The 26,779-nt window shown below is 39.1% G+C and overlaps 1 protein-coding gene and 1 long non-coding RNA gene across 3 annotated transcripts; both read right to left on the bottom strand.

Annotated features, from left to right (window-relative positions):
• Positions 1–4,914: 4,914 nt before the first annotated feature.
• On the bottom strand, positions 4,915–9,905 carry LOC144994749 (uncharacterized). The gene is made up of 3 exons (XR_013658374.1): positions 8,556–9,905; positions 6,853–7,060; positions 4,915–5,540 (listed from the first exon to the last, which is right to left on the bottom strand). It is a non-coding gene; the product is annotated as an uncharacterized LOC144994749 (long non-coding RNA).
• A 2,506-nt stretch (positions 9,906–12,411) lies between these two features.
• On the bottom strand, positions 12,412–26,779 carry tspan17 (tetraspanin 17). 2 transcript variants are annotated; one of them, XM_004073392.5, is made up of 8 exons: positions 26,121–26,779; positions 21,393–21,443; positions 19,229–19,375; positions 18,328–18,498; positions 17,544–17,669; positions 17,319–17,366; positions 15,972–16,088; positions 12,412–15,749 (listed from the first exon to the last, which is right to left on the bottom strand). In XM_004073392.5, the coding sequence occupies exons 1-8, from the start codon at positions 26,313–26,315 to the stop codon at positions 15,684–15,686; spliced, it is 921 nt and encodes a 306-aa protein (XP_004073440.1). In that variant the 5' UTR covers positions 26,316–26,779; the 3' UTR covers positions 12,412–15,683. The 2 variants fall into 2 exon arrangements, with proteins under 2 accessions (XP_004073440.1, XP_020562357.1); XM_020706698.2 differs by lacking the exons at positions 12,412–15,749; positions 15,972–16,088; positions 17,319–17,366; positions 17,544–17,669 and adding an exon at positions 18,050–18,242.

Genomic DNA, 26,779 nt, shown 5'->3' with positions numbered 1-26,779 from the left:
AGTTGAAAGAAATTTATGTCCATTTTATTGAAGGAAATAAGAATTTGGTCCCTCTTGCTGGAAAGACTTAAAACCCTTATTAACAAGGTCAGAGGTGTGTTATAGTTGATGATCATGTTTCTTTGACTTCTTTCATTAGGTTTCCTTTTGAGGTCCAGAGACAGGCTGGGCCACTTTATGACCTTGATATGCTTCTTCTTCTGCCATTTCTTGGTTGCCTTGGCTATAGGTTTTTGGGTAATTGTTCTGTTGTAAGGCACATCCACAACCAACTTTTAAGGCTTTTGGAGGAGGGAAATTGGTTCTCACTCAGAATTTGGCATTGCAAGATGTTAAACCATTGCAGCGTAAAATATTACCAGTGGTCTTCTTGGTGACTTTGGGCCGATTTCTCACTGTTCTCATGAAGCCCCACCAGGTTATTATCTTGTTTAGAGCCCTGAACCTACAGGCGGATTGATGGTCATATTGTAAAAATTGTAACATCAGCTTCTTGATGATGATTTTGTAGTCATTCTGGTCTTGTGCAGGTCTCCAAATTCTCCCTTACATCCAACGAAACCTTTTAAGTCTTTCCCATGTTGGAGAGTTTGGAGTCTGACTGATGGACTGATACTGTGGACAGGTGTCTTTTATACAGGGGATTAGTTCGGACAGATTTATTCAATTCAAGTGACAGGATGATTAGGAGAGTCTCACTGGTTTTGTCAATGAGAACTGGGGATCCTCAATGCAACATATTCAAATTATTTAATGTTTGATTTGATTTTATATCTCTGTTCAACTGATCTTACCATTGAAATGGATGACTATCAGGTGGACAAACCTACAAGATCAGCAAAGGATCAAATACTTATTTCCTCTACAGCATTTTTAGTGAGACTCACCAAGAGAACAGTCCTAAAATCTATAAAGCAACAGCTGAGCTAAAATGCAACTTTTTATTTTGCTTTTATTCTCCCAGGGAAATTTATTTTGCATCACTGTAGGTCAGTTTATGACATGCAGTTGAAATTCACTTCCTACACCATGAAAAATCCCCTGACTTGAAGGATCAGTGGGAGCTTTAGTTCAAATATATGTACGTATGCTTTCATTTTGTATGCCTCCTCATACTGCACCAGCCTCTCAGCTATGTCTCTGTTGAGAAGATTTATTTTTTCTCAAATAATTTCCTGCCACAATAAAAGGTCTGAGAAAAGTAAGTTATTCTCCCCACATAGAAGTAAGACCAAATGTTTTACCTGCCTATTCTTTAAAGCCACATTTCATTTTTTAACTGCCATTTAGTATTTTTAATATGAATATATTTTGTTGGAAGGTTGCCCCTAAATTCGTTTTTGAATTAGACAATCTTGAATAATTATTTTGTATCACATTGTGCTTCTAAACTTCTCGTTAAACAAGTAAAACCAGTGTGGAATTTATTCCACAAAAAAAAGATATTATAAGCTTTTTTTACAGAGATACACCTTTGGTGAAATATAATTTTACAGCTTTCAAATTCAAACAGACTTGGTTGCAGATCAAATTTGACATGAACTAGGAAAGCTCTGCATGCGCATCACGCTGCAGCTCAGGTTTTCTTCCACTCGACTTAAACTGTTGAAGCAAGCGTTTCCTAATAAATTAGCTGTTGTTTCAATTTCATGCCACCTTCAGAAGGAATTCTGAATCAGTCAAAATTCCATTCCCATAATGCCTGGAGGAGCTCTTTAGATCTTGGTGTGATGATTTCACTTCGGCAGAGATCAGACAGGAGCAGATAAATCACAGGGGTAACTGAAAGGATTCTAACTGCAGGGTGTAAGACGCTGGCAGGGAAAGCATACATGGAGCGCCACAACCAAGGGTCTGGAATAATATACAGGAACATGTGTGGAGAATAGGGACTGGAAACCCCAAAGTCAAAATGGTAAACACCTACAAAAGTGGTAGAGAATGAGAGGGCAAAGATCCTGTGGGACTTCCAGATCCAGACTGATAGGATGGTAATGGCAAACCAACCAGACATTGTACTGGTGGATAAAGAACAGAGGAAAACCGTTGTGGTGGATGTGGCAGTGCCAAACGATGGAAACATCAGGAAGAAGGAACATGAGAACCTGGAGAAATACCAGGGACTCAGAGAAGAACTGGAGAAAGCATGGAAAGTGAAGGTGACAGTGGTGCCTGTGGTAATTGGAGCACTCGGGGCAGTAACCCCCAAGCTGGAGGAGTGGCTATAACAGATACCTGGAAAGACCTCAGACCTCTCAGTCCAGAAAGGCTATAAAATGTCACTTTTATTACATTTGACTGAGTGAATCAGCCCAAATTGTTTGCTGCTTTTTGGAAACCTTCATGTCATGAATGCTAGTCTTAAATCTATCACATATTCTCATGCTGCACACCATGACTGATCTCATTTAAAAACATTTACCAAGCTCAGTCAGTCAGAGTGGCTTCCAAAAGCCATGAGATGCATGAAGTTTAATGCATAAACTGAACGTAACATGTTCAGCATTTGACATTAAAGAAATGAGAAGAGAGGCTCTTTTTTTTGGGGGGGGGGGGGGGGGGGGATTTCTGTCTTACCAGATTTGTGTTCTACACCTACTTTTAGGAGGATTGCGATGGAGCTTTTCTCGGCTGTCACTCAGGTCGGGAGAGGTCTCCTATTGCCAACACAAAAGGAACGCCGCTGTAAAAAAATTAACACGCGAATACTCAACAATAACCAAGTAATCTAAACCTCTTGTGTGGTTGTGAGGAAAGTGTGCATGCAGAAAAGTTCAATCAGGGTTTGAACTTAGGACCTCAGTGTTGAAGTGTTTTCTTCTCGGAATGTTGTGGAAGATTATGTGTTGTGGTTTGATTATTTTTTTAAAATGATAGGTAGTGCTTTGTTGAAAATAAACAACATTGACCCACAAATCAGCCTGTTTGAATCATACATCTCTGTGGTCTGAATGACTTGAATGAGTGTAGTGGCACATCTGCTTCTTCACACATGAGAACAGTTTGTGACAATCCGAAAAAAAAGCTTCCAATCAAAAAAAAAGAAAGAAATGTGAGCGACAGCCCAACACTCAGACTTCACTTTTAAAGGCAATAATTTAATCACAGGAGCTGCACTAAACAGAGTAAAAAATAAAGCTTTGACCAAAATGAAATATGACTTTCACTTTTTATGTAGCGACTCCTTTGTTGCTGTGGGTGGCATGTTTGGAGTTATAATGCAGGAAGATCCGAACATGTTTCATTCTTAATGTTCTCCATAATCCTTTCTTTAATAGAGATCCATTGTTATGCCCCATTTAAAGTAAAATATACATCAGTAGTTTCAAGATATTCTCCCAATCCTCCTGTGAAACATCCAAATGATCCCTATATCCCTATATATATATATATATATATATATATATATATATATATATATATATATATATATATATATATATATATATATATATATATATATATATATATATATATATATATAACTAATATACAACAAGCTCCCTGCTCCGCTCCATTCCAATGCATCCACTTGTAGACAGATAGATCCATGTACATCTTTAATTTCCTAATCAGAGCTGGTATCTGGCTCAAAACTGTGCGACTGGATTGCTCAAATATTGTTCGCCATTTTTGTTGCACCTGTAATGTTAGGTTGGGGTTGTGAGGGGCTGTAAGCTAGCAGGAGAGCATGTAATCAAAGGGAAGATGGGAAGGCTTTCTTCAGGCAAATCTCTAATGAACTACTGCTGAAACCAATGCTGAATCCTAGAAAACGACAGGTTTTTTTATTTGGCAAAAAAAAAAACAACAAATGGCATAATCACCTAATCACCATTAAAAGATGTGTGGGAATGCTCTGAAAATAGATTTTAAAAAACATGATTGAAGTGGAACTTTAAGGGAGTGTTGCTGTTTCCTGTTTGGAAGATCACAAGGTTCTATTCCCACCTTGTCTGCCCATGTGTTGAAGTGTCCTTGGGCAAGACACTGAACTACACATCTTGATGGTAACAGCCTCATAGCACCAGAGTCGCTAACAGAGGGCAATAATGTGTGGGAATTGGTGAATGGGATCGGGACTGTAAAGTGCTAATGCTGAATCATGATTCATGAAAAATAAAAAATATATAAATTTATGCTATTTAAGCAGGGGGACCTTAAGAGAACTACTGCAGGATTTTAATCAATGATTACGTCGTGTTACCTTTGTGACTCTGGTCCCAGCTCTCTTCAAGTCAATGACCAGTTCCACCATGTAGTTCTTGACTTTTTCCTCACTGTTTTAAGGATCATTTGTACCCCAACAGGTGAGATCTTGCATGGAAGGAAATTGTCAGTGATCTTTTTTTATTTTATTACATTTACCAAAAAAATAAAAATGTCTCTAAAAGTTGATTTCTTCTCACCAAGCTGCTTGCTGACTGGATCATCCCAGTCTTGTTCAGGTGTCCAGTCTTTTCCCTACCTAGTTGAACAGCTTCCTTAGTCTTTTTGATGGTGCAGAGGTTGCAGCCTGACTGTTTAAGGCTGTTGACATGTGTTTTATGACCAGCTCAAACAGGTGACATTAACACAGGTAACGAGTGGAGAACTGAAGAACTCCTTAAAGGAGAAGTAACAGATCAGTAAAGGACCGAATTCTGCCTTCTTTCCATTCTCCCTCTCACAGTTGAAGTATGAAGTTAAAGTATGATGAACATTACAGATTCTTACAGAGACAACTTCAAAATCAGTGACTGATAAATGCTGTTTTGCATAATTACATGTACGAAGGGTTACATTAACCAAAGAAATTAAATTGTTCCAATACTCCGAACTTAAACAGGAGTTTTTCTCAAAGTTTGTTGTAAAAATGTTTCAAAAAATGTTTTTTTTAAATCTGCAAATCCATGTTTGGACTTGATGCAGGAAGGTTTTTTTTTTTAAGTGTCAGTTCTAATATCGGACATTAATGCCATCTTTTTGATGCTGTCCCAGCTATTGTATCGGCCACTTTATGGTACCATAACCATGGGTGCTGCTCAGTGCTGCTTTAGTTCTATGATTAACAAAAACTGTGGTTAAGCCACATTTGGATTCCAAATCTCTGCTTTTGTGACAAGTTTGTTGGATATATATTTTAATTTAGGATGTGGATAACTGTGCACCACATTCAGCAATAATTTTCAAAGACCCATTTCAATGAAAATCATGTTTTGGGTAAATTTTTACAGTTTTTTTGGGCATTTTTTTCACGATGGAGGAACAAAATGAAGCTTAATATTAAATTCCTGAGTTTTTTTTTATTTAAATGGTTGTGAATAAAGGGGTGACTAAAAATGTCGTTTGAAAAAATCTTGTAGTGGTGACATGGGTGCCACAGTCGGTGCGCCACAAGCTCCCTGCTCCACAACATTCCGATGTGTCGACTTGCAGTCTGATAGATCCATGTTCATCTTAGTTTTCCTTGTCCAAGCTGGCATCTGGCTCATAGCTGGACGGCTGGATAGCTTCAGTATTGTTCGCCGTTTCAAGGTCAAGGTTTCAAGGTCTGTGAGCTTGAGAGAGAGAGTGTACACAAAGCGATAATAGGAAATGAGCATCAGGCTTATACTCCGCACCAACAATCCCTCTCACAACTTAGAAGCAAATTTCTGATGAACCCCTGCCGCTCTGCAGAGAGTATGTCCTAGAAAACCACACCGTTTTTAGATTTTGGCTAAAAACAGTATAATCATATTTAAAACACCACCGGGAATGCTTTCACAATAGTTCAAAAGATGATCAGATGAACAGCTTATGTTTACACATTTTTTTGAGGAGACAAAATGTGGACTTTTTGATCTAATCCTGTCACTTTTTTGAGACAAAGTAACTGAATTGTTCCTTAATGACGACCTTTAGGAAGGTAAATTGTTGCTTTTAAAATCAAATCTCTGGGTTTCACACCGTTAGGTTCTTGCTGTCTGTTCTCTTTGTTTGCATACCTTTGGAGTGACTTCTTCAGACTTCATGACTTTCAAATGCTTTGACAGACAGACCATGCACAATTGTGTCTTCAGACTGGCTCTGCTAAATCTAAAGATGTGCACGCTTTAATCAATATATTTGACGAAAATAACATAAATTATAATGTATTTGATGGTGTGAAGCTGCAGCTTATTTTGACAGCTTTTGGTCATGCAACAAGATAATAATCCAAAGGTTAGCAAAGGTCAATTCAATTTAACACAAACAATCAGAAGTTTAACATATCCAGCCCTGAACTCCAGTGCTGCACAGCAAAGTGTGTTCGGGGTCTCATTTGTCTTACTGAGCACCTTTGGTAGACGACATCCTTCTTGCCTACAAAAATAATATGATGGCTGACTGTTCCTTTTGTCGTCCATTTATGTTTTACAGCTCAATACTTCAAAGTAGAGGCACCTGGGCGCGCAACAAATTTTCCAAGAAGCTCTTATTTTCCAAACAAGCCCATGGCACCCCTGAGATTGAGGCGTGAGCACATGGAGAGAGTGATTTAGGCTCTCATTCAACCGCGTTCATTTGTGGATTGTAAAAAAAAGAAAATCTAATTCGATTATGCCATCAACCAATCAAGTATGTGGGGTTACACCAAAGGCCGCACAGCTGAAACAGTGACATCATTCAAAATCCATGTCCATCTTTTGTTAAGTGGAAGCTGCTGCCTTCCAATCAATAAGAAGCTGTAGGTCACGCGGTAGAAAAAAATTCAAAATTGACTCATTTTTTGTTAAATCCACATTTAAAAAAAAAGGAGGCAGGTTTGGTTTAATTACTGACAGAAAGGAGAACATTTTAAAGATCAACCACATTCCTGATTTCCTGAAGAACTTCAAAGATTCATACTCGGAGCTCCTACGGTGTGTGTCAGCCGCTCCCAGCGGCTTTCCATCTCCGCCTGTGCCGCTCTGAAGGAGAGATTTTAACACACCACATGAAAAGCAAAAAAACCGAGTGCCGTCATGTGATGTCTGTTCCTGCAACTTATCTGACGCAGATGTGACGTCACATGCAGCTGAATGGGGGCCTTTGATGGTTGGTAAAGAAAAGCCATCTGTGGGGAGAGCATCCATAAAATCTGTTGCAGTATGTGCCGGGGGGGGGGGCAGGTCTATCTGCTGCCTGGCATGGCATGACCTTTGCCTTCAAGATCCACCTTGGGAATTTTTCCCACTGGTTCTGAGGGTGATTATTCCTACTAGTCATTGGTAACTAATCAGAAGTGTGTTAAAGCATTTTTCACTTATGACTGCAAGGTTCTGGGTGTCATTTCTGTGTGAACCGTAGAAAAGGAATGCCATGCTTTCTAACAAGGCATAACCATATTTGTTTTACAACTCATATTTTTCTTTTTGTTGATGAACAAAATTATGCAGGAATAGTTTTTGGACTTCAGATCATTTGCAGTACTGTATTCTGCCTTCAATTTATCTCAAATAACTTGTGTTTCATGTAAATGATCCTTGCAAAAGCCTTTTAAGGACATTTTTCACTCTTTTCTTTGTGGGGGAGTACACTTATTTTTTATCAGTTGAAAAGAAGAAAGAAGAAAAGACATAGTCTTTGATTTAAATGGCTCCATTGTGCTTTAGAAGTTTGTTTTTGAAGGGTGTGAGGATCAAGGTTATAATAGTTTCGGATTTTTTATTAGTTTTAGTTTTTATTTAGTTTTGAATTTTTGTTTTTAAATTTATTTAGTTTTAATTAGTTTTTAGAGGCTGCTTTACTAGTTTTTATTAGTTTTTATTTTTTGAAATTGCTTCGTTTTAGTTTAGTTTTTATTAGTTTTAGTGTTAGTTTTAGTTTTTTCTTTTTTTTTTTTGTAAATTAGGATATTTGTCAGGTGCATGATTCAAAATCACTAGAATAAGTATTGTATAATAAAAACTCAATCAAAGATACATTTTGAAACACTTATTTTTCAGAGGACACAAGGACAACCATCCTTAAATTAAAATACAACAGCCGATAACAGCATTACGTTATCTGCTCTGGCTTCTTTTTCGGGGGAGGGCGGGTGACAGGCTAGCTTGTCTAGGTACTGTTGATTTGCGTTGTTGTGTGCGCTTTTTAAATGTACTTTTAGATTCGTAGGGTTTTTCCCTTTGAGGAGCGTTCCACAAATGTTGTCTCCTGCTTCCACTACAAGGCACTTACTTTAGTTTTCGACGCTGTTAACTTCAAAAAAGTCCCAAATAGGACTCTCCCGCTTTCTCCCAACTTTTAATGCAGCCATCACGCTCATGTAAATGTCTATGACAACGCTAGCCGGCAGTGTCCGACAGACATCATGTGACGTCACAGACTACGTGATGCCGTAAGGCAGTGTTTTCCAACCAGTGTGCCGCGGGAGATGGCCAAGTGTGCCGTGGGAAATTGCCCTCATTAACTGATCTAAAAACATTTCCCATCTCCAGGATTTTAGCTCTCTGTTCATCCAAACAGGCCCTGATAAAACACTGAGGAGTTAGGAATATAAAAGATCGTAAAATACCTTTTCTTTGCGTTTATTTTATTTTATTAAAGACATTTTGATAAGAATGACGTACCGCGATTCAGCTGCACCTTCGGCTGTATTTTGGAAAAGTCCCGTGTTGGGGGAGTTAATCACGTCATCAGTCTGACCAATCAGAAGTGCTTAAAGTCTTCACTTCCTTGTCCCGATTTAGCTCGTAAAGTCGCTCAGTTCTAACAAAAATACCAGCTAAAGCTCGTCTTTAGCGGTGTAGCTTTCCACAGAATCCGGTATCAGACCGTGGAACAAGTGAACAAAACAATGAAGCTCCGAAAACCGATCTTCGGCCGTTTTATGCACTACATTTCCCATGATGCATTGGGTTGTGAGAGTGACAGCGCAAAAGGAGATCTGTTGTTAAACGTCTTGAAACTAACGAACACACAAACTGTTTTTAAATCTTCTAACTTAACTTTTATTGCATCTTTTAGAAAAAAACAGCTGCAGTTTCCAGCTTTTTCTGTAACAATTATCTCAAAAATGTACGTGAGATTGTGCAGGGGACAGACTATGAGTTTCTCCTTTTTTTAAATTTTTGGATGCTGGTGTGCCGCGGGATTTTTTTTTAAGGTTAAAGTGTGCCGTGGCTCAGAAAAGGTTGAAAAACACTGCCGTAAGGTTCAGATACACAGTAAAACTAGCAGGGTGAAGTAAATAGACTTTATTTCAACCCAAAAGACTTATGTATTAACAAAGACGAAAACAAAGTATTTTTGGGGGTTAATATTAGTTAGTTTCAGTTAGTTTTATACACACAACAAACAGTTTTAGTTAGTTTTCGTTTTTTTAAAAACTCTCGTTTTTATTTTTATTTCAGTTAACGAAAATGTTTTTTCAGTTCTAGTTTTAGTTTTTTCGTTCGTTTTCGTTAACTATACTAACCTTGGTGAGGATTATCTGCTCAGTATAGGCAGGGCTGATAGACATTAACAGATTTTGGTGTTTCGGATGACGCCAGACTGCAGCGCTTAAGGAAAAAATGTAATCACATAAATTTTTATTTAGCAGGTCACAAGTTATTCTCAAGCGTCATTCAAGCCTTAGGTCAAGGCTCAAGAGCTGAACCTTTCTATTTTTTAAAGCATTTTGTTTTCCACAGATCAAGTGTGAAAGTGATTCTGCAACAGTTAAATTTAGAAAGAAATTGCTTAAATGTGTTTTTTATTTCACTTTACATTTAATTATTTCGTTATAGTTTGTTAAAACAATAATATTAGCATATCCTGGTTAACAACTTCCTAATCTAAAGAAAACATAAATCATAATTATAATTGTATAGCTGCGCAGTCGTAGAGAAAACTCTTTGCTGACAGCTGAACTGCACATCTTCCTTTAATGACCACAGAAACGTTTGAAAGGATGTCATCACCTTCTTACTTGCCTTTTTTTTCCCCCACGTTTCTCACGTCTTGATGAAAACCCTGTCTGCTCCGTCTCTCTATGCTCAACTTTTATTTTTTTTACACTGTTTTTACAGCACTATTCCAGCAGCTTACAGGTTTAAGGGATGCATCCAACTCATCTATCTTCATTTTAATTAAAATGGCTTTACAACCTAATACATAATCAAACAAGCACAAAGTACACATAAAACCAAATTAAAATCGATTCCAACTGCTATCCTGGACTTTAGGTTAGAGCCTTATACCAGCACATCAACTCTTGGTTCAGCCATTTGGCATTAACTAATAATTTATATTTTTGACCACTTGACCACATATTTACCAATTTGTTTGTGACTTATAGAGCAACAAAGAAGTGAAGGTGAGTTTGCTGTTCATACACGGAAAAATGAATCATGAGACAGTAAAAAAGAAAATGTGTGGCTCTTTAAGTTATTTTTAAGAATAGATAAGAAATTTCTTTAAAATGAATCAATATTACTTTGAATTGTTCAGGACACGCAAATCATACAATTTGGTTTTAATAACCTTGAAATAAATGAGTTTAAAAAGCCTTGCCTCACAGATACCATTTATGGAATATAACAGCAATGATTCGACTGTTTTGATATTTTGAAACTTTACTGGCAGAACAAATTCTAGAAAACGGCAGATAAAGAGATAACATTAAAATAAAACGACAGTTTTGAATCCTGAAACTAGAGGTCTACTTATCCCTGATTTTTGCTGTGGGTGAGTTGAGGTCAGTGAGACTCTATAAGTGCCTGCATGTGATCTTATTTCACAGAAAAGAAACAGTATTTTACTGCAAACTGCCCTTGGCTTCTTGAGATGCATTTTGTTGATATGATCAATCTCGGCTGAGATAATTCTGATAACATCCTCTGAAACAAAACTACAAGCTCCTAATTCTACATCTAAAACAGATAAGATTCGATCATTTCCTGAGGAACGGAGCCAGACAAGTCATGTGACTTAGTGGGGTGGACACACTGGTGAATGCATAGATTCTGTTTCCTCTGCTGCTTTTATTTGAGTTGCATTTGAAAAAGGAGGTGGAGAAATGTCCAGAAACCATGGAAAGTGGGTATTGGACAGAAATATAAACACCAACACAAATGTGCGCCTTATCTTGAAATCCTGTGCTGTATACATTGACGTGACTAAGGAAGAAACTTGCGTGTGTAATCTAAACTGACATATCGTTGCAGCATCTGATATGACTTCACTCGTGGTAAACCAAAATGCTGAAAGGGGATATGCTGTTCATGCTCGGTTTCACTAACTTAACAGTAGGATAGAGCTTGATTATCAAATGCTTAACTAAAGCATCCCATCCTGAGGCTAAATGACACACAAATTTGTTTTGGACTTTACCACAGCCAAAATCCAACTCGCTGGAGATCAGGTCTTAGTTACGGAGCAACAAGTGGGAAGAAGTCACAGCTGGAACATCTGCTTTGGAGGTTTGAATGCAGTAGGGAGCAGACAAATATACCTAAAACTTCATGGATGAGAAAAGGGGTTATATCTGGTGCTTAATTGTAAATTAGAATAAAAAAAAAAGATCCATGCAAACCTAGATCCAATTAAAGGATAAAAATCTGTAAATCAATAGAATTAAACAGAAGTGCTGGTGTTGCTATAAAAAGCACCGATGTATGCAAACAAGTATAATAATTATTTCAAATGAATAAAGGTCCAGATTCATGCCTGATAAGACCATTTATTGCTCTTCCCTTTGTGGCAAAAAAAAGCAGAAATTAAGACTTCAGGAGCAATGACATTTACATCCATTCAGCTACCCATTCATTGCTTGCAAACTTGCACCAGGTTATCCATCGCCCTGAAACACATCATGCTGGTCAAAGAAAACATCAATAGTCTATTAAGCATTTGAATTCACTCTGTTGATTAATTTCTCTTTTTGATCTCCGTCTTGTTCTGCAGAAGAGTACACAGCGACTGAATGGATTTGTATAGATTGGAGAAGCTCTCCGACAGCACCTAATGGCAGGAGTATAATAAACCCACAGAGCTTTTTACGTGACATTTTTGTGGCTGGAAGGTTTAAAAGATGAGGTCAGAGCGGTTGCATGGCAGTCTCTTTGAAAAATTCTTCTCATTATTTGTCTCCCTCTGTTGGCTAATACCATGTAATAATATCAAATGAAGCACTTTGTGATCGCATAAACCTTGGAATCAGAATCAGAGCACGACTAAAAAATAAGGAACTGGGGGGGAAAAATAAAAGTGCCTGAGAAATCCCAGCTATAACAACGACAAAAAAGTAAGAAAGGAGCAAAAGCTATTTTTTGTGTAACACTTGATTTTCTTGTTTGACAGCATATGTGCAACTCAAATTTAAAGTTAAAAGTTAAAAAGTCTACATGGGTTCTTGCAATCTGAACTACTTAAAGGAAAAATGCACATTTAAATAAGACAATATAAACAACAAAAAAAGCAAAAATGAAGGCCAGTCTCATAGACCCTTTAATACAAGGTTTATTTTTACAGAATTTACAGTGTCACAGACCATACTGATTTACATTTTCACAAAGTATAAACCACAAGATTGGGTAAAATCAAATAAAAGGACATAGTATAGAGCAAGAGAATGGCAGAGAACAAAAAAGAATGCATGCTTAAATACATTTATTGATGCACTGCAGCACAAAAAAACATATTTATGGGGCTTTCTGTGGCAGAAATTTCCATATCCTGCAGCAAATCTGCTGACATGAAACTGCTAAGATATTCTTTTCCTTTTCATTACAGCCTGTTTTACGCTTGAATATACATCAAATGTCAAAGTCTGGGATGAAAATGTCAGCAGAAACACCTGTGGTATTGCTGTTAAATATGCTCCCTAACTCAACTTTTACGCAATTATTTTTTTTTTCTGTGTGCGCATCAAACACACACATTGAGGTAAGATTTGTTTAAAAAAAACTGCAAAAATGAATGAACTTAACGGGATAAAAAAAGTTTTAAACACATTTATAAATAAGGTACATTTGCAGCTGAGAGGTTTTTGGTACCACCTGTAAAACATCCGTGTAGGTCTGCAAACAAGTCGCTCTTCTTTTTTTTTTTTTTTGAAAGCTGCTTCCCAGCCTGTAAAAGTATTTGTGCTGTGCCATCTGACACTGATGCGTTCGTCTATGGTATGCATAACGCTCCGCCAGAGGATTGATTTCAGGTTCCACGGGGGACAGCGGAGACATTAAGGTGTTTCAACCATTGTGACAAAGGACAAAAGCATAAAAATGATTGCTTCTGGCCTTCCTCTACATAAAGGGAATGCACAAGCAGAGTAACCCATACTCCTGTGAGTCACTTCTGCAGAGCCTGCAGCTTACAGTCCTGCCAGACTGCTCCTGCAAATTAACCTGGCATTATTGTTATTATTACCCAAAAGATTGGTGTCATTATAGGCGTGTTTAACCAGAAAGGGTTTTTTGAGGGAGTTGCAGAAGAAATCTCTGGTTTAGCATCCTCAAACACTTCATGACGTGTTACTCAACGTGTAGACAGGTGGGAAAAAAATGATTTGCAACATGTCAACAAATGAGAAACTCAAAAGTAAAAAATATATATATATGAAAATCACTATCTTAGGTAAGAGTTTACAAGGAAATGTTTGACATTTCATCAGTTTTGTCAGATTTACCAGTGGCGCTTGCTCTCTCATTAGACCCAAAGTGCTGAAAGGAACAAGATTCTCCCATTTATATACATCCACTTGAAGCAGAACAAGTCATTAAGTCACCGTCACTCCCTTGCAGAGGCATAGTGTTCCGCCGGCAATACCCGGTCGAGCACACGCGACGCCCAGACTCAGATGACTGCTGTTCTGCCTCGTTTCTTTCCCCCGGTTTAAAAATACATCAGTGTGGCTGGCTGTGAAACAGATGCACTCTGATCAGGTGGCATTTTTGAAGAGGGAACACGTGGGTGACACGCATGCTGGATGATCATAAGGTGTTAGCGGGGGAACTTTATATTTACTCTACAGGGAAAAAGTTTTGGCACGCTCCTCACAAAACATGAATCTTTTTCTTTTTTCCTGTGCTTGATGTGCACGTGCTGCTTCAAAGACGCCTGTCTGTGCGTGAACATGCAGACCCGCGTGCATTCAAGCAAATCTGTGTGAAATCCTGCTTATGCTACGTTCTTGGATGGGACTGCTGGAAGCAGAGGTGATGCTGCAAAAGTACCAAACGATACACATAACACCAACTTCATCCACTTGTGAAAATAAATGCTTCGGCAGGCTGAAAAAAAACATTGTTAAAAGTTTAAAAATTATTTAAAAAAAAATACATTTTCTTAGCCTAAAAGCTACGTTTTTACCAACGAAAATATCTATGTTAGCACGGTTACTGCAATGTCACATATAAAAGCAGCATTTGTGTAGTGTTGCAGCTGTTGCCAGGGCAACAGGAGGCATCCTTTGAAACCTGTTTTAAGCTCATGCAAAAAGAGACAACGCTGAACTAAAGATAAAACAACATATTTAATTCCTCTGTTTAACTGGCACTTTTAACACAAACGGACAAAAGAAAAATCACATTTATAATACCTATGAATGCTAGTGTCATTTTTGTACATTTTGGAAAAGCAGCCTGACAAAATGTAGTCAGTTGGGCTGGTGGCCAGCCGACCTTATTTGGTCTCTGTAAGGACTGCGAACATGGACATTCAGAACCCATTTGGCCGTTGACCGTAGGAGTCCGAGGTAAAACAAGTGCCTGGCAAAAAATAAAAACGTATGCATGAATCATAAGACACAAATTGAAGTGTGAACAGAGAGATTTTCTTTTTTTAAACTCTGCAGAAATCACACGGTAAGACAGGTGTGGTAACATGCATCAAGTAAAAAAAGGCCTCAAACGAGCGATCCCGTGTGCCAGAGGGATACTCGGATTAAAACTCAAACAATCAGCATCTTGAAACGGTTTAAACTGAACTGACCTACAATCCTAATCTCAGCGGGGCATTTCCGTACAAGACCAGCCAAAATCTGTCAAAACCACTAAAGGCCAAACAGGTTGACTTTTAATGAACTGCCACTGTTTCTGCATAAAGTTGCTCCACTCCAATTCAATAGATATGATTTCAACTTGTGGCAGAAAGGGAACATTTTCAGCCAAACCCTGAGGAGAGGGGGGGGGTCGGGAATGGTGTTAGGATAAGCAAAGACACAAAACATTAATGGCACTTAACAATTCAAACCATATTTCCTGCAATGGCGTAAAGATTAAAAAAAAATAAGAGTTTTCAAGGTCCGCAACGAATCGAGGGGAAAAATGATGACACTCTGGGTCAGCCACACAGCATCCTCTGGAGCAGGATGTGGGAACTAAAGTGTAAACCAACCGGCTCTGTGATGACTGACCTAAAAGGGAAACATGCTGTCACTTCTTCCTCCATAGTTCACTTTTATCCATGGCTTCCAGTCTTCCGTCTCACTGAGGTCCTTGTGCAACTGCGTGCCTTGAACATACATTTGTCCACAGGGTAATATCAAAAAGAAATTTTTAAAAATAAGGACAGTTCGGTAACATTTGGATGAACATCCCAGTTGTTTTGGTCAACGTGACATTTTTGCTCCGCGCTTTAAAGCTCCACTGACGGGCGGGAAAGTGAACTCTGCCCGTGTGCACGCATGAGAACATGCTTGGCTCAGCTGTTAATCCTCAGCTGGACGGGCCGTTGGCGAGCAGTTTTGACCTTGCAAGAGTTCACTTCTTTTGTCACCAGTTGGCTTTGACGGTTTTGATGTCACTCACCAAGTTTTGAGCAAGGCAAATACCAAATATCTGAAGAAAAATAAAGAAAGAAATAGTTTATAAAGACATTAAAGATTTTATGAATATGACATAAAATGCTGCAATGCATGATTTGCTTTCTTTATGTTGCTTCTTTACTCCACTAAGTGGCAGTGATGATACATAATCACAGCACAGTTGTAGTGCCAGTTCCATTACATGAACCAGATGTTACAGAGAAAAACAATCGACAAACAAGCGAGCAAACGTCACCTGTAAAAGTGCAATTCCCACAAATATCCCGGCTACTAAAATTAGGTTGTCCTGGAGCCACTTCTCAAACTGCCCCACGCAGCCTTTGGTGTGGATAAAAGGCTGCCGCTCCAGATCCTTTTTCCGAAAAAAAAAAAGAAAGAAACAAAAGATCACATTTTAAACACTGATAAAGGTGGAATGATCACATCAGCCAGGACACGGTGGGCCTTCTGAATTACTGCAGCAAACATCTGAACTTTCACCTGTGACTAATGCTGGGCAAAACAAACAGAAAGCCCACTGACTGCTTAACGAGAAACTGCACAGAGCTGAGTCATACAGAAGGATTTCAGTATGCCAAAGTCTGAGTATTATGGAAAATACCAAAGAAGTGTTTACAATGAACCGCCTGTCTGGATGAAATAAACAGGATATTTCCCTTAACTAGAAAGATGACTGTTTTGAGTTGTGATGATTGACTGAGTCCAGCAACCAAGAACGTGTAATTTACGGCTAAAAGCACCGAGAGGGGGACAAGAAAGGGCGTCTTTTACACAATGCTTTCTTTGTCAAGCCAACCAGGCAATCTCTTTGTTCTCTTGCAATCCCTGAAAGCCAGCTTTCAGCCAATGAGAAGTAAAGAGGGTCTCCTGGTAGCCAATAAAAAACAAAAAAAGCCAGGAACATGTTGTTGTTCTGGCTGTGAACTTCCTCTGAAGCCATTCGAGCTCTCTGCCTTTGTTGTGCCTCTGTCCTCCATATGTCTCCAGCTCTTCCTCTTTCCCACCCTGAACTTCCCTGGATGGGCTTCCACAGGAAGTCATGGAGCCTCACTGATAGCTTCAAAACTTAAAGCATATCAGGACAGCAGTACGGGGAAATTAATTCACACCAACACTGTGGCAGGTAGTTAGTTTGCTGTACTGCGGTTCGCCTAGCAACAGCAATCTTTTTGACTGCAGTGCAGCGAGTTGTGAGCACCACACCCACACAAAGAGGAAAAGGGAACAGACTGGTATAACCCACTGAGTAGCCAATTACAGAGTGTAGTAAGGCTGCTCTCTGGGCTAAAACAGGAGCTTAATTATCCCCGTTAGAGGAACAATCTGTTATTAAAGCAAGGAGTTTTGCAGAACAGTCTGTGCGCCACATAACCATGTTCGTATCCAGTACCTGCTTTTGAGCTGTTGACTTTATGTTGAGTAAATTCTTGGTGTTTTTCTTTTTTTTTTTGTAGTTACTGTGTAACCAATAATGTTTCCAGTTAGGAGCAACTTAGAAAAAGTCAGCGTTCACTATTCTGAGGCATGTCAGGGGTGTGGAAGAGTAAAAAATATGTTCAAATGACAGGTTGAAGATACAAACCGTTAATCGGCGGACATCATAACCGCACTGTGTGTTGATCACATCCTCCTGCAAAGAGTAGATGCATTTTTATATTAAATGTTTGCTTAAACTAAAGGGACTGGAGTGAGTTTGTAAAATAAATAAATAAATACCTTTAACAGTATCCTTAATTTGAACACTGCAATAAATAAGTGGTAAGCTAGCCCTATTTAACATTTCAAAAAGGGGTAATGGGCGACTCACGGCTGGATCTTTGACGCAACAGGAGAAGGGGACTCCACAGCGCTCCCTGCTGGGATTGCTGTTAGTGCAGTTGAAGTACATGTTGAGGTTCCAGTCATCAGGTCCATGAGCTCCACAGCATGACCACTGAGATGGAACAGCAAACGACGGATTAAACTCTGGCTCACAGACAGAACGACCTTCGACCCCCGCCATCTAAGAGCCTCAGACACTGCTCAGGTCAGCGCTGCAGCGCTGCTGGATGGCGTTTACCGAGGCCGCTGAAGGCTGCAGATGAGACTCAGCTGGTGTGCCGACGGTAGGTCTAATCTCATTTAGAGGAGCCTCATGACAGACTCCCGTGTTTATACACAAGAGTCAATTATCATTTGTATAATTGCATAATCATTTAAAGTTAGGAGGCAAAATTAAACCATGATTCAGTGCAGTTCCTGTAAACCAAAAGGTTAAAAAAATGCAGTTTCCTCAAAAAAGAAACAGACATTACAACACAAAAAAAATAAATGTTTTTTTTCTTTTTTATTTACTTTTATTTATCCCACAATGGGGAAATTCTTCTCCGCATTTTGCCCATCCCCTGGGGGGGTGGTGAGCTGCAGGCTGGCCGCGCTCGGGGGGCAACAGCTGGCTGAGGAGGGCGGGGATTGATCCGCCCAACCCTTCTGTTTTTGGACGACCTGCTCTACCGCCTGAGCTAAACTGCCGCCCAAAGTTTAGATTCAGTTTAGCAGTTCAAGGAGATTCAGATTTCACAAGCATTACTGTCATGCATGTGGTGACTCACATATTCCTGGGCAAAGTCGATGAGGTTCTGCAAGTCGATGTCATCGCGATAGGCCTTAACATTATTGTTGATGAAAAGGTTTAGCTGATCCTTGATCCAGTCCTTAAAGACATAGGCCAGGATCCCTGTAGTCAGCTCCAAGAAGAAGATCAAACCCAGGAACACGGAAAACTGGAGAGTACAAAACAAACACAAGCATGAGCACACAAAAGCCCTGAACAACAAGACGTACACACCCAAAAACTTCCTTCCTTTTATTTTCAAGTCTCTTGAACATAACAAGTAAGAATGCTTTTAGAGACAAGTCCCTGTTAGAATATTTTTGTGCGCCTCACCCTAACTTGATAAGTGAGAATGCAGCAACAAAAAAAAGAAAGACAAAAAACTCCCACAGGTGCAGTTACATTATCCATTTACAGTAAATGCAGGAGACAAGATGGGTGATAAATGTACGAAAACCACATTAGCTTCTCACTCTGACGCCTGACTCATTGCTGCTAATGGACATCTGCTGGAGTTAATAACCACTCAGAAATGCAGCCAGCAATGAGGCCCATTTGTCCACGTCAGTGACAATTTGTTGTCAATACAAACCCCAAAACCAAATAAACCACCTAAAAAGGTACAGGCTTTGGGTTTAAAAAAAACAAAAATAATAATAATTCCCTACTCTTTGTCTTCAAAAAGCAGAATGAAAATGCTTGAGATTAAAAAAAAAAAAAAAAAATAAATAATCACACGTTTGTCTGAGCACCACAGGGCTCCAACACATTAATGCAGCCAAAGCATTCAACTATAACGATTCTAACTGGCACATGCTGCACCAGTAGTCTTGCCTCTGGCACCAACTGCAAATATAAGGAGTGTCAAGTGGAGTTTGCACTGCCAGGCGTTGACTTACAAATTTAAGCAGCACTGTGTTCTCTCTGAGAGCTCCAATACAGCCAGCGAAGCCAAGGATGAACATGACTCCTCCCACCACGATGAAAAGCCACACTGGGTCCAAACCCCCCAGATCTGTGATTGATGAAATATTGGACAGCACGCCCTGGGGAAAAGACGGAAGGCATTTATGTACATTTCATATAGAATACTTCCTAACTCTGGAAGTATAGGAGATGTCGCCATCAACACCTAAATAGGACGCATTCTTCGACATAACGTAACCATTTCCACCAGTGATGAGCAACTCCAGTGAGGGTAGTATTCCTGCATGATTTCCTAACATACCCTGCTCTGGCATGTTCTAATTGGCTGGACACACCTGAACAAGGTAGTCAGTCATAAGTGGGGTTATTTGGATATTATGCAGAGACACTGGCCCTTGAGGCCTGGAGTTGCCCCTGGCTTACGCAATTGACGTGAATCAGCCGATTCTGGCCAGGAGAAAAGCGGCTTTTCATATCGGCTTTGCACCGATACCCAACACATTACTAATAGAGTATTGCTTTACGGTGCAAAGCAGCTATTCTCAGCGTCAGAATCAGCTGATTTACGTTGATTGCGTAAACATTTCACTGCTGTAAAGTGTTGCGTAACGGCAGAAAGCTGCTTTTGTCCGCTTCAGAATCCACTGGAGTTCCGTGAATTGCATAAACGGTTGAGGGGTTCCAGTAAGTAAAAGAATGTCAACGCTGGAGTTAAAGCTCCAGAGTAAAAGTCCTACAGTAAACAAAAGGTACTATTGAAAAATAATTGTGATTTAAAGAATGTAATAAATGTCACAACTAACCAACAGACCTGTGCAGGCAGAGAGAAAAAAAAACAATTTCTTACATTTAATATGAAAGTCTGCGGCTGTGTTATAAAATAACCTCCTAACTCTCAAAAAAAAGCCCGTAATTGAGCTTTTCCCCTTATTCAAATTTGTGTACTTGATCTGGAAAATACAAAAGAAAGAAAACTATAAACACTCTATACATATTTCCATGGCCCTAATGGCACACGCTGTCTTCATTTTGAATTTTAGACCCTGAAACAATTCTGTAGTTGGGCTGAAAGCAAGTGGCTTGAAACTAATCACATTAGTCACTGAGACCAGTTCACCATTACTCTTTTTGAGCAGCCGCTATTTGTCATTCGGCTTAATCTCGATAAATTATTCACACAGTTCCACAAAGGTACTCCAGCACAGGCCAATTTGTGCACAGTTCATGACCAGATGCTACTAATCAGTAATGTCTGGACGTGAACTCAGTCGGATATGAATGCCTGCAGCAAATGCAGCGTGTACTGAAGTGGCTGGTACAGTTTCTGGCTAATTAATAAACAAATTGATGGTTAACTCAATTGAAAGGTGTTTTGTAAGAGGCCATCACTCTGCGTTAAGAAGACTTTAATTACCTGCAAGTCTTGTCTTGGGTGTCAATAATTAAAACAAAAAAACTTATTTTACAAATATAGAAAGATATTCTTGCCATGTAACTCGCCATTTGCAGACCAATTGAGTGTTGTTTGACATTAGTCTAACATAGGTGAGCAAACAGATGAGAGCTAAAGGGCTTCTCGAGTTGGACAGATTTTACTGTCACATTAGGGGGCTATGGAACTTCAGACATACGAGGAGTATATTTGTATAAACCCCTTTTGTATTTGAGACTAAACGTTATTTATAATAATTATGCTTTTATACATTTCTTGTTGGAGTGGACAGGAGAGAGAAGAGAGAAGGAGAGGTGGCATCTTAACAGAGGGGAGTAGGAAGGGTGAAGAGTGGGTTGGGTTTTATTATAATATTGTGTGGGTTTTTTTTTTCTTTTTTCTTTTAAATGTAAAAGCTCTTCCAGTCGCGCAATGTATGTGAAGCGCTTTTTTGTATGATTTGATTTCATGGGGGATAAGGGTACAACAGAAAGGTGAGAAAGGAGAGGTAGAAACAGTTACTTCTATTTAACTCGTTTTGTGAGACATAATACAATTTTTTTGATACAAAGTGGAAGAGAAATTGCAACCACTTCATCAAGAAGTAATGCTTCTACTGAAGGCTGTCATGAAATCATTGCGTGTTTGAGAGAATCAAGTTCATTTTCCACAGAATGTTGACCCATGCATGTGTTTATACATACCTTCTCCGCCCATGCCCACAGGCCAATGCTCAAGAATGCTGCTCCTAGTAACTGTCAAACAAAGCACACAGAAGTGGCTCTCAGACTTACAGACACCAACATAACCATCGTTGTCCCTAAAAACCATGATTAAAAAATCATAAAAATAGTCAAATAAAAAGTCCCAAAGAAGAGAAAACAGATACATGGCTGGGGGAGCGTAGATGGAGCAGCATGTCAAGTAAGAAAAAGAAAAACTCGGGAAATATAATTATGTTATAATTTCAACACAGATCAAGTTTAAAAAGTACACCAAGAAAGAAACTTTTGCTGCCATTTGTCTGATTTTACAGTGGAAAACGGATGTGGGTCTTTAGAGTTTTAGCAAATGTCTGCAGAAACACAAAACAAAACTACTCCATGCCAAGTCATATCTTTCAACAAAAATAACAGCAAGGCTTACATATGAAGCAAAAATTGATTATAATCGATTTATTCCATTTAGATTTTTTTTTCTAATTGTATAGGTCAATTCAAGTCAATTAACAACTTGCCTCGGCCTGATCAATCTAGTTGGAAAAATCAATTACAGTAATACTTATAACACACACCAGTGGAGTTTTTGTTTGTTTTGTTTTTTCAATTCAAAAGACTTCAGACACGCAGGCTACCTGCTTGAGATAACGTGGATGTCGATGGACCTCTTCAGTTCTGGCTTACACACTGTTGCCAGATATATCAAGTGTCTCCTATTTCTGACCCAACGAGTTATATTCCCTTTAGGATTTTGGCTCAAAAAATGGGTTTGACCCATGCATGGATGCACTTAATCTATCGTTTTAAAAACAACTAAATTACAACAATTAAATTGAAAAGCTCGTCTTTTTTTCTTTGTCTTTTTTTGGCTGAATGCCCAAATGCAAGCATGATAAGTAACACTTTCAAAAGGGCACAATGAAACTGGATTCAAGAAAGATTTTTAAAATATTGTTTACAAACTTTCATTAGGGTATTTGGTCAAAATGCGTTATTCTGTTTGTGGGAAGCTAAACAACATGCAACACAATGTATGTAAATCAACACAATGTTCACATTATGTGAGCTTATGAATTTCACCTAAATAACACACTTATTTAGATTAACTCTACAACTGTTCAACCTGAATCAGCTGATTGTGACAGAGAAAAGCAGCTTTTCATTTCTGCTTTGCATCGATATGCAACACATTACTAAAGTGTTCCACTTCTCTCTGTCAGAATCAGCTGATTTCTGTTGATTGTGTAAGTACATCAAATATGTTGCAGATCAGCACAAGGCTGCTATTCTCCGCTTCAGAATCTGCTAGAATTGCGTTAATTGCGTAAACAGTCGAAGGGTTGTGGTTGTCGAATGAATGTCAACACTGGAGCTAAACGTGTTTAAGGGTTAAACAAAAATTATTCCAGAGATTGTTTTGAAATAATCTAGGAGTTACTATGACCACAGCTCTCACAGTGAACAAACTTCACACAATGGAGTGTGCAACACCAAGTGGCACTTCAAGATGTCACACTTCAAGCTCGATGCATCACCATTAATATCCCATGGAGAAAGAAAACTAAAAAGAAAGCTTCCACGTCTGGTAGCTGCCTTCCAATTACTTGTGTGTACTAATGTTTATGTTTTGTCCAGCTTTTACAGAGATAAGATTGAAGTAACCTTAAAGCTAACAATGCTGTCTTGTTACCCAGCAACTTGCATGTTTCTCTGTGCTTTTTCCCCTCTTATTTGCAAACCAAATGCCCCTCTCAGGACAATAAGGATAGGATTATATTGACTTTTGCTGAACGGATTCACTGAAAGCTGTGTGCCCACACCTTTTAACAGTTCTAACAGTACCTGCATTGTTAGGAACTATTCCCATGAGTGTAATGGGAACTACAAGACTGGTACAGAGGTAAGTGTGTGAAAGTAAAACACACCAACTGAGCTTGAAAAGCACAAACCCAGGTTTTCATGCTTTGTTCTTTGTAAATAAAAGAAGAAGAAAAAAACACTTCAATTTTCTGATTATCAATCGAATTGTGTGAACTATTAGCATTTAATAAATATCCTCTTTTCTTTTGTAGATTTATATTTTCTTATAACTTTGGCTTCAAAATTCACAATAAAAGGATACATTGGTTGCCTTCCACTAGAGATTTTCAGACAATTCCCACAAATAGAGGCACACGAGATGTATAGAAAAACGTGTCCCATCTATCAGCGGGCGAGGAGCGGGCTACTTTCTGTGTGGGTCAAGGGTTCATAATGGGGCCAAAAGAGACAAATAATAAAACCATCCACGCCTACTCCCACCGTACAGACAAAAGCTCACGTCTAGCCTCATCACTAATTTAATTGTGGGGATAATAGGAACGGCCCAGAGGTTAAGACCAAACGCTTCAGAGTGAAGGAATGTCTAAGTCTTTTTCGAATTCTTGCAAAAGTAATGTCTAATGGTTTGATTAGAAAAGATAAAACTCAAGGAGATAAAGCCTTAATGGTAAAATGGGATTTGTTGCCAAATCCAAACTCTTTTTGTGAGTTTTTAAATCTGTGATTGAAGTTATTGTACTTACCAAAAATGAAAACAAAAACCTAATAATTTGCAAGCAACCAATACGGTCTAACAAGCGCTTAGTTCTGCAGCATGCTTGAACTGTAACACATTCCAACTGCTGATGGAGAATGTGTTATGAATGAAATGAGAATGTGAAGAGTGTGTCTATTCGTGGACTGGAAGAAGGTGTGCTGTTTTTGACAGTCGACAGCAGGCTGTGGAGGCGACAGATCCGGGCAGAAACATAGCACCAGCTTTAACGTGTTCATTTTGATCGCGGTATTTCTGAACGTTCGTGGATTGACATCAACTTTTTGTGACACTGCCAGGCTTGACAGACTCGGACAAAAAAGTTAATTTTGGCAAAGTCAAAAAATCTGTCTGTGAAAAGGCACCGGCGGCATGTGTGTGGAATCCGGTTTGGCAGCATATAGACACATGCTCGTCTTCTAAATAACGGACAAAAGTCAGCAAGCTGGAGCTTGCTCAGTTTTTCAACGGAAAAGACAAGAGATGACTACAACATGACTGTGTGATTAAACATTTCCTGGTTTACTTTTGGGGGGGAAATGAGGCAAAAATGAGGCAAATTGTGAAACATAATTCATTTCCAAACTTGGGATTCTGTAACGTTACTTCAGATTTCATCAACCAATTTTAAAAAGGCATAGAAGAATAAGAAATCCGTCTTTATGCATTATTAAAGACCCACTCCGATGAAAGTTGTGGCATGTGGCATTTTTCTAATGAAGAAATTAAGAAAATTAAGTTTCTATTTCTCTGGTTTTTTTTGTTAAAATCCTTGTAAACCAGTAGCAGACAACAAATACAGTTAGGAAAAACTAGGTGTTAGTTACACAGAAAATACACAAGGCAGGCCACAGGCTTCGTGCCCTGCTCTATTCTGATGCATCCACTTGCAGGCAAAGGACGTTTTCATTTTCCTCATCTGAGCTGGCATTTCCTCAAAACTGTTCGGCTGGATAGCTACAATGTTTCTAGCTCTTTTTGTCGCACCAGTAATGTTAGCCTGGGGTTGAGAGCTAGCGAGAGTCTAAACAAATGGATACTGGGAAGTAGGGGCGGGCTTACTCTGTGCCAACAGATCCAAAACTCAGAAGTGAAATTCTAAAAAAACGCTGATGCTCCGCAGAAACCAAGACCTAGAAAACTACACATTTTTATATTTTGGCTAAAAACGACGTAAACATAATGAACAGACACTGGGAACAATTTTACAACAGATCAAAAGATAATTGGAGTTGGACTTGAAGTTAAACTGAAACAAACCTAAAGAAAATCATAAAAGATCCGCACACTATTGTTTCCCCATATCATCCTTCTTTGAGCGCGTTTGCAAGAGAAGAAGGAACGCTATCCAGTAAACTCAAGGCACTGAAGGCGCAGAGACTTTGAAAAGCAGGCTTTCAAAGAGAAGGGCTGGGTAGCATTAAAGTTGCTGCGTGGCCTTTTCCTGGCAACTGTGTGTGGGAAGACCCTCTGGGGCAGACGTGCACACAATTCCTTCACCCACAGACAATCACACCACACCAGCAGCACAGAAGCAGCAACAGGGAGGGGTACAGGAGGGCAAATGGAGAAACGTTTCTTCTGTTGGAGTTGTACAAGAGGTGTAGGAGAAGTTGCCACAAAACAACAAAACTAAAAACAAGAACCATGTTAACGCAAAGCTACACATCTGGCCTTGTTTTAATAGGAACAACACAAACAAAAACCACACATTTATTTACTTATTAACTATTCTGATGTTCATGAGTGGTAATTTGCATGTTAAATGGTGTTATTAATCATAATTATTCGTGCATAAACAAAGCACGATTTTAAAGGTAAGGTGGTGTGAAAACTTGTGTTCTTTTAAACAATATTTCTAAGGGTTTCCACACTTGGAATATTACTTTCTAACAAAAACAACAACTATTTTAAAGCCTATTTAATAGAATACAACAATCGTGTAATCAGGAGATAAATGAGGGTAACCAAAACGTTGATTTTAATTATCATTTTTAAACCTAAAATGATTATTTCGAGATTTAGTGTCGTAAAATTGAAACCTCTGCCAACAGCAACAGTGCTAGCGTGTTTCCAGCAGAGTAATGTTTTTTCCTGACAGGAAAAAAAAACAACTGTCACACTATGGACTTACTTACCCAGAATATAATGTTGAATCCGAATAAAATGTATTTTACGCAGCAGCTGACTTCGGTTCCTTTAAAGTGGCGACGTTTTCTGCTCATTCTTCCTGGGATGGTGGTGGCTGTCTGCGAAGCTAGGCAACTACTGGGATGGGGACTCTGAAAAGCTGCGGCTAAGGGACTTCTGTATTCCAAGTTCGAGGTCTCCATCAGCTAAACAAACTTCCTCTGCTTTATCACCGGGTGTACTTCGAAAACACACATAAGTAGCGAATTATCTTCTCCTCGCGCTGACCATTGGCAAGCTAGGCCAGCTAACTCGCAACTTTAAGTTAGCATTAGCTGCTAATAACAACAAATCCCGGGACGCCGAAGTGGACGGCACCGAAATCCATCTGCTTTCCCGCCGATACCTTAGCGAACGGTTGTTGATTTCGCCGCGAGCACCGGCGAGACGGTTTAAAGCTGGTGGCTTTTCATCTTAACAGCCATTCCGCTGTCTCTGTTAGCGCATATTTGCGTCTTTCTCCCGGTTTGTGTGGGAGCCGCCGCTGTCAAAAGACGAGAACCACTGCTGCCCTGGTGATCGCCCTTTTCACCTCGAGAGCGGCCTCTTGTGTCCCACGTTTACACTTTATGCTCCAGAGTTAAAACCATTTAAAAAATATATATTT

Source organism: Oryzias latipes, chromosome 10 (assembly GCF_053564925.1).
Source record: "Oryzias latipes strain Hd-rR chromosome 10, Olatipes_Hd-rR_3.1".
NCBI classification, from domain to species: domain Eukaryota; kingdom Metazoa; phylum Chordata; class Actinopteri; order Beloniformes; family Adrianichthyidae; genus Oryzias; species Oryzias latipes.
Note: the sequence above shows the minus strand (reverse complement) of the source record. Positions and strands in the feature narration are given on the sequence as shown.

Bases quoted from the DNA above. Each gene is read 5' to 3' on its own strand.
- tspan17 (XM_004073392.5), bottom strand. From the start codon at position 26,315: ATGGAGACCTCGAACTTGGAATACAGAAGTCCCTTAGCCGCAGCTTTT. The intron at 18,499-19,228 runs GTAAGTCAACGC...TGTACTCTCCAG, and splicing joins ACACAGTGCTGCTTAAATTT to TTTTCCGTGTTCCTGGGTTT. The intron at 15,750-15,971 runs GTGACGTTTGCT...ATTTTTCTTCAG, and splicing joins TGGGAATTGCACTTTTACAG to ATATTTGGTATTTGCCTTGC.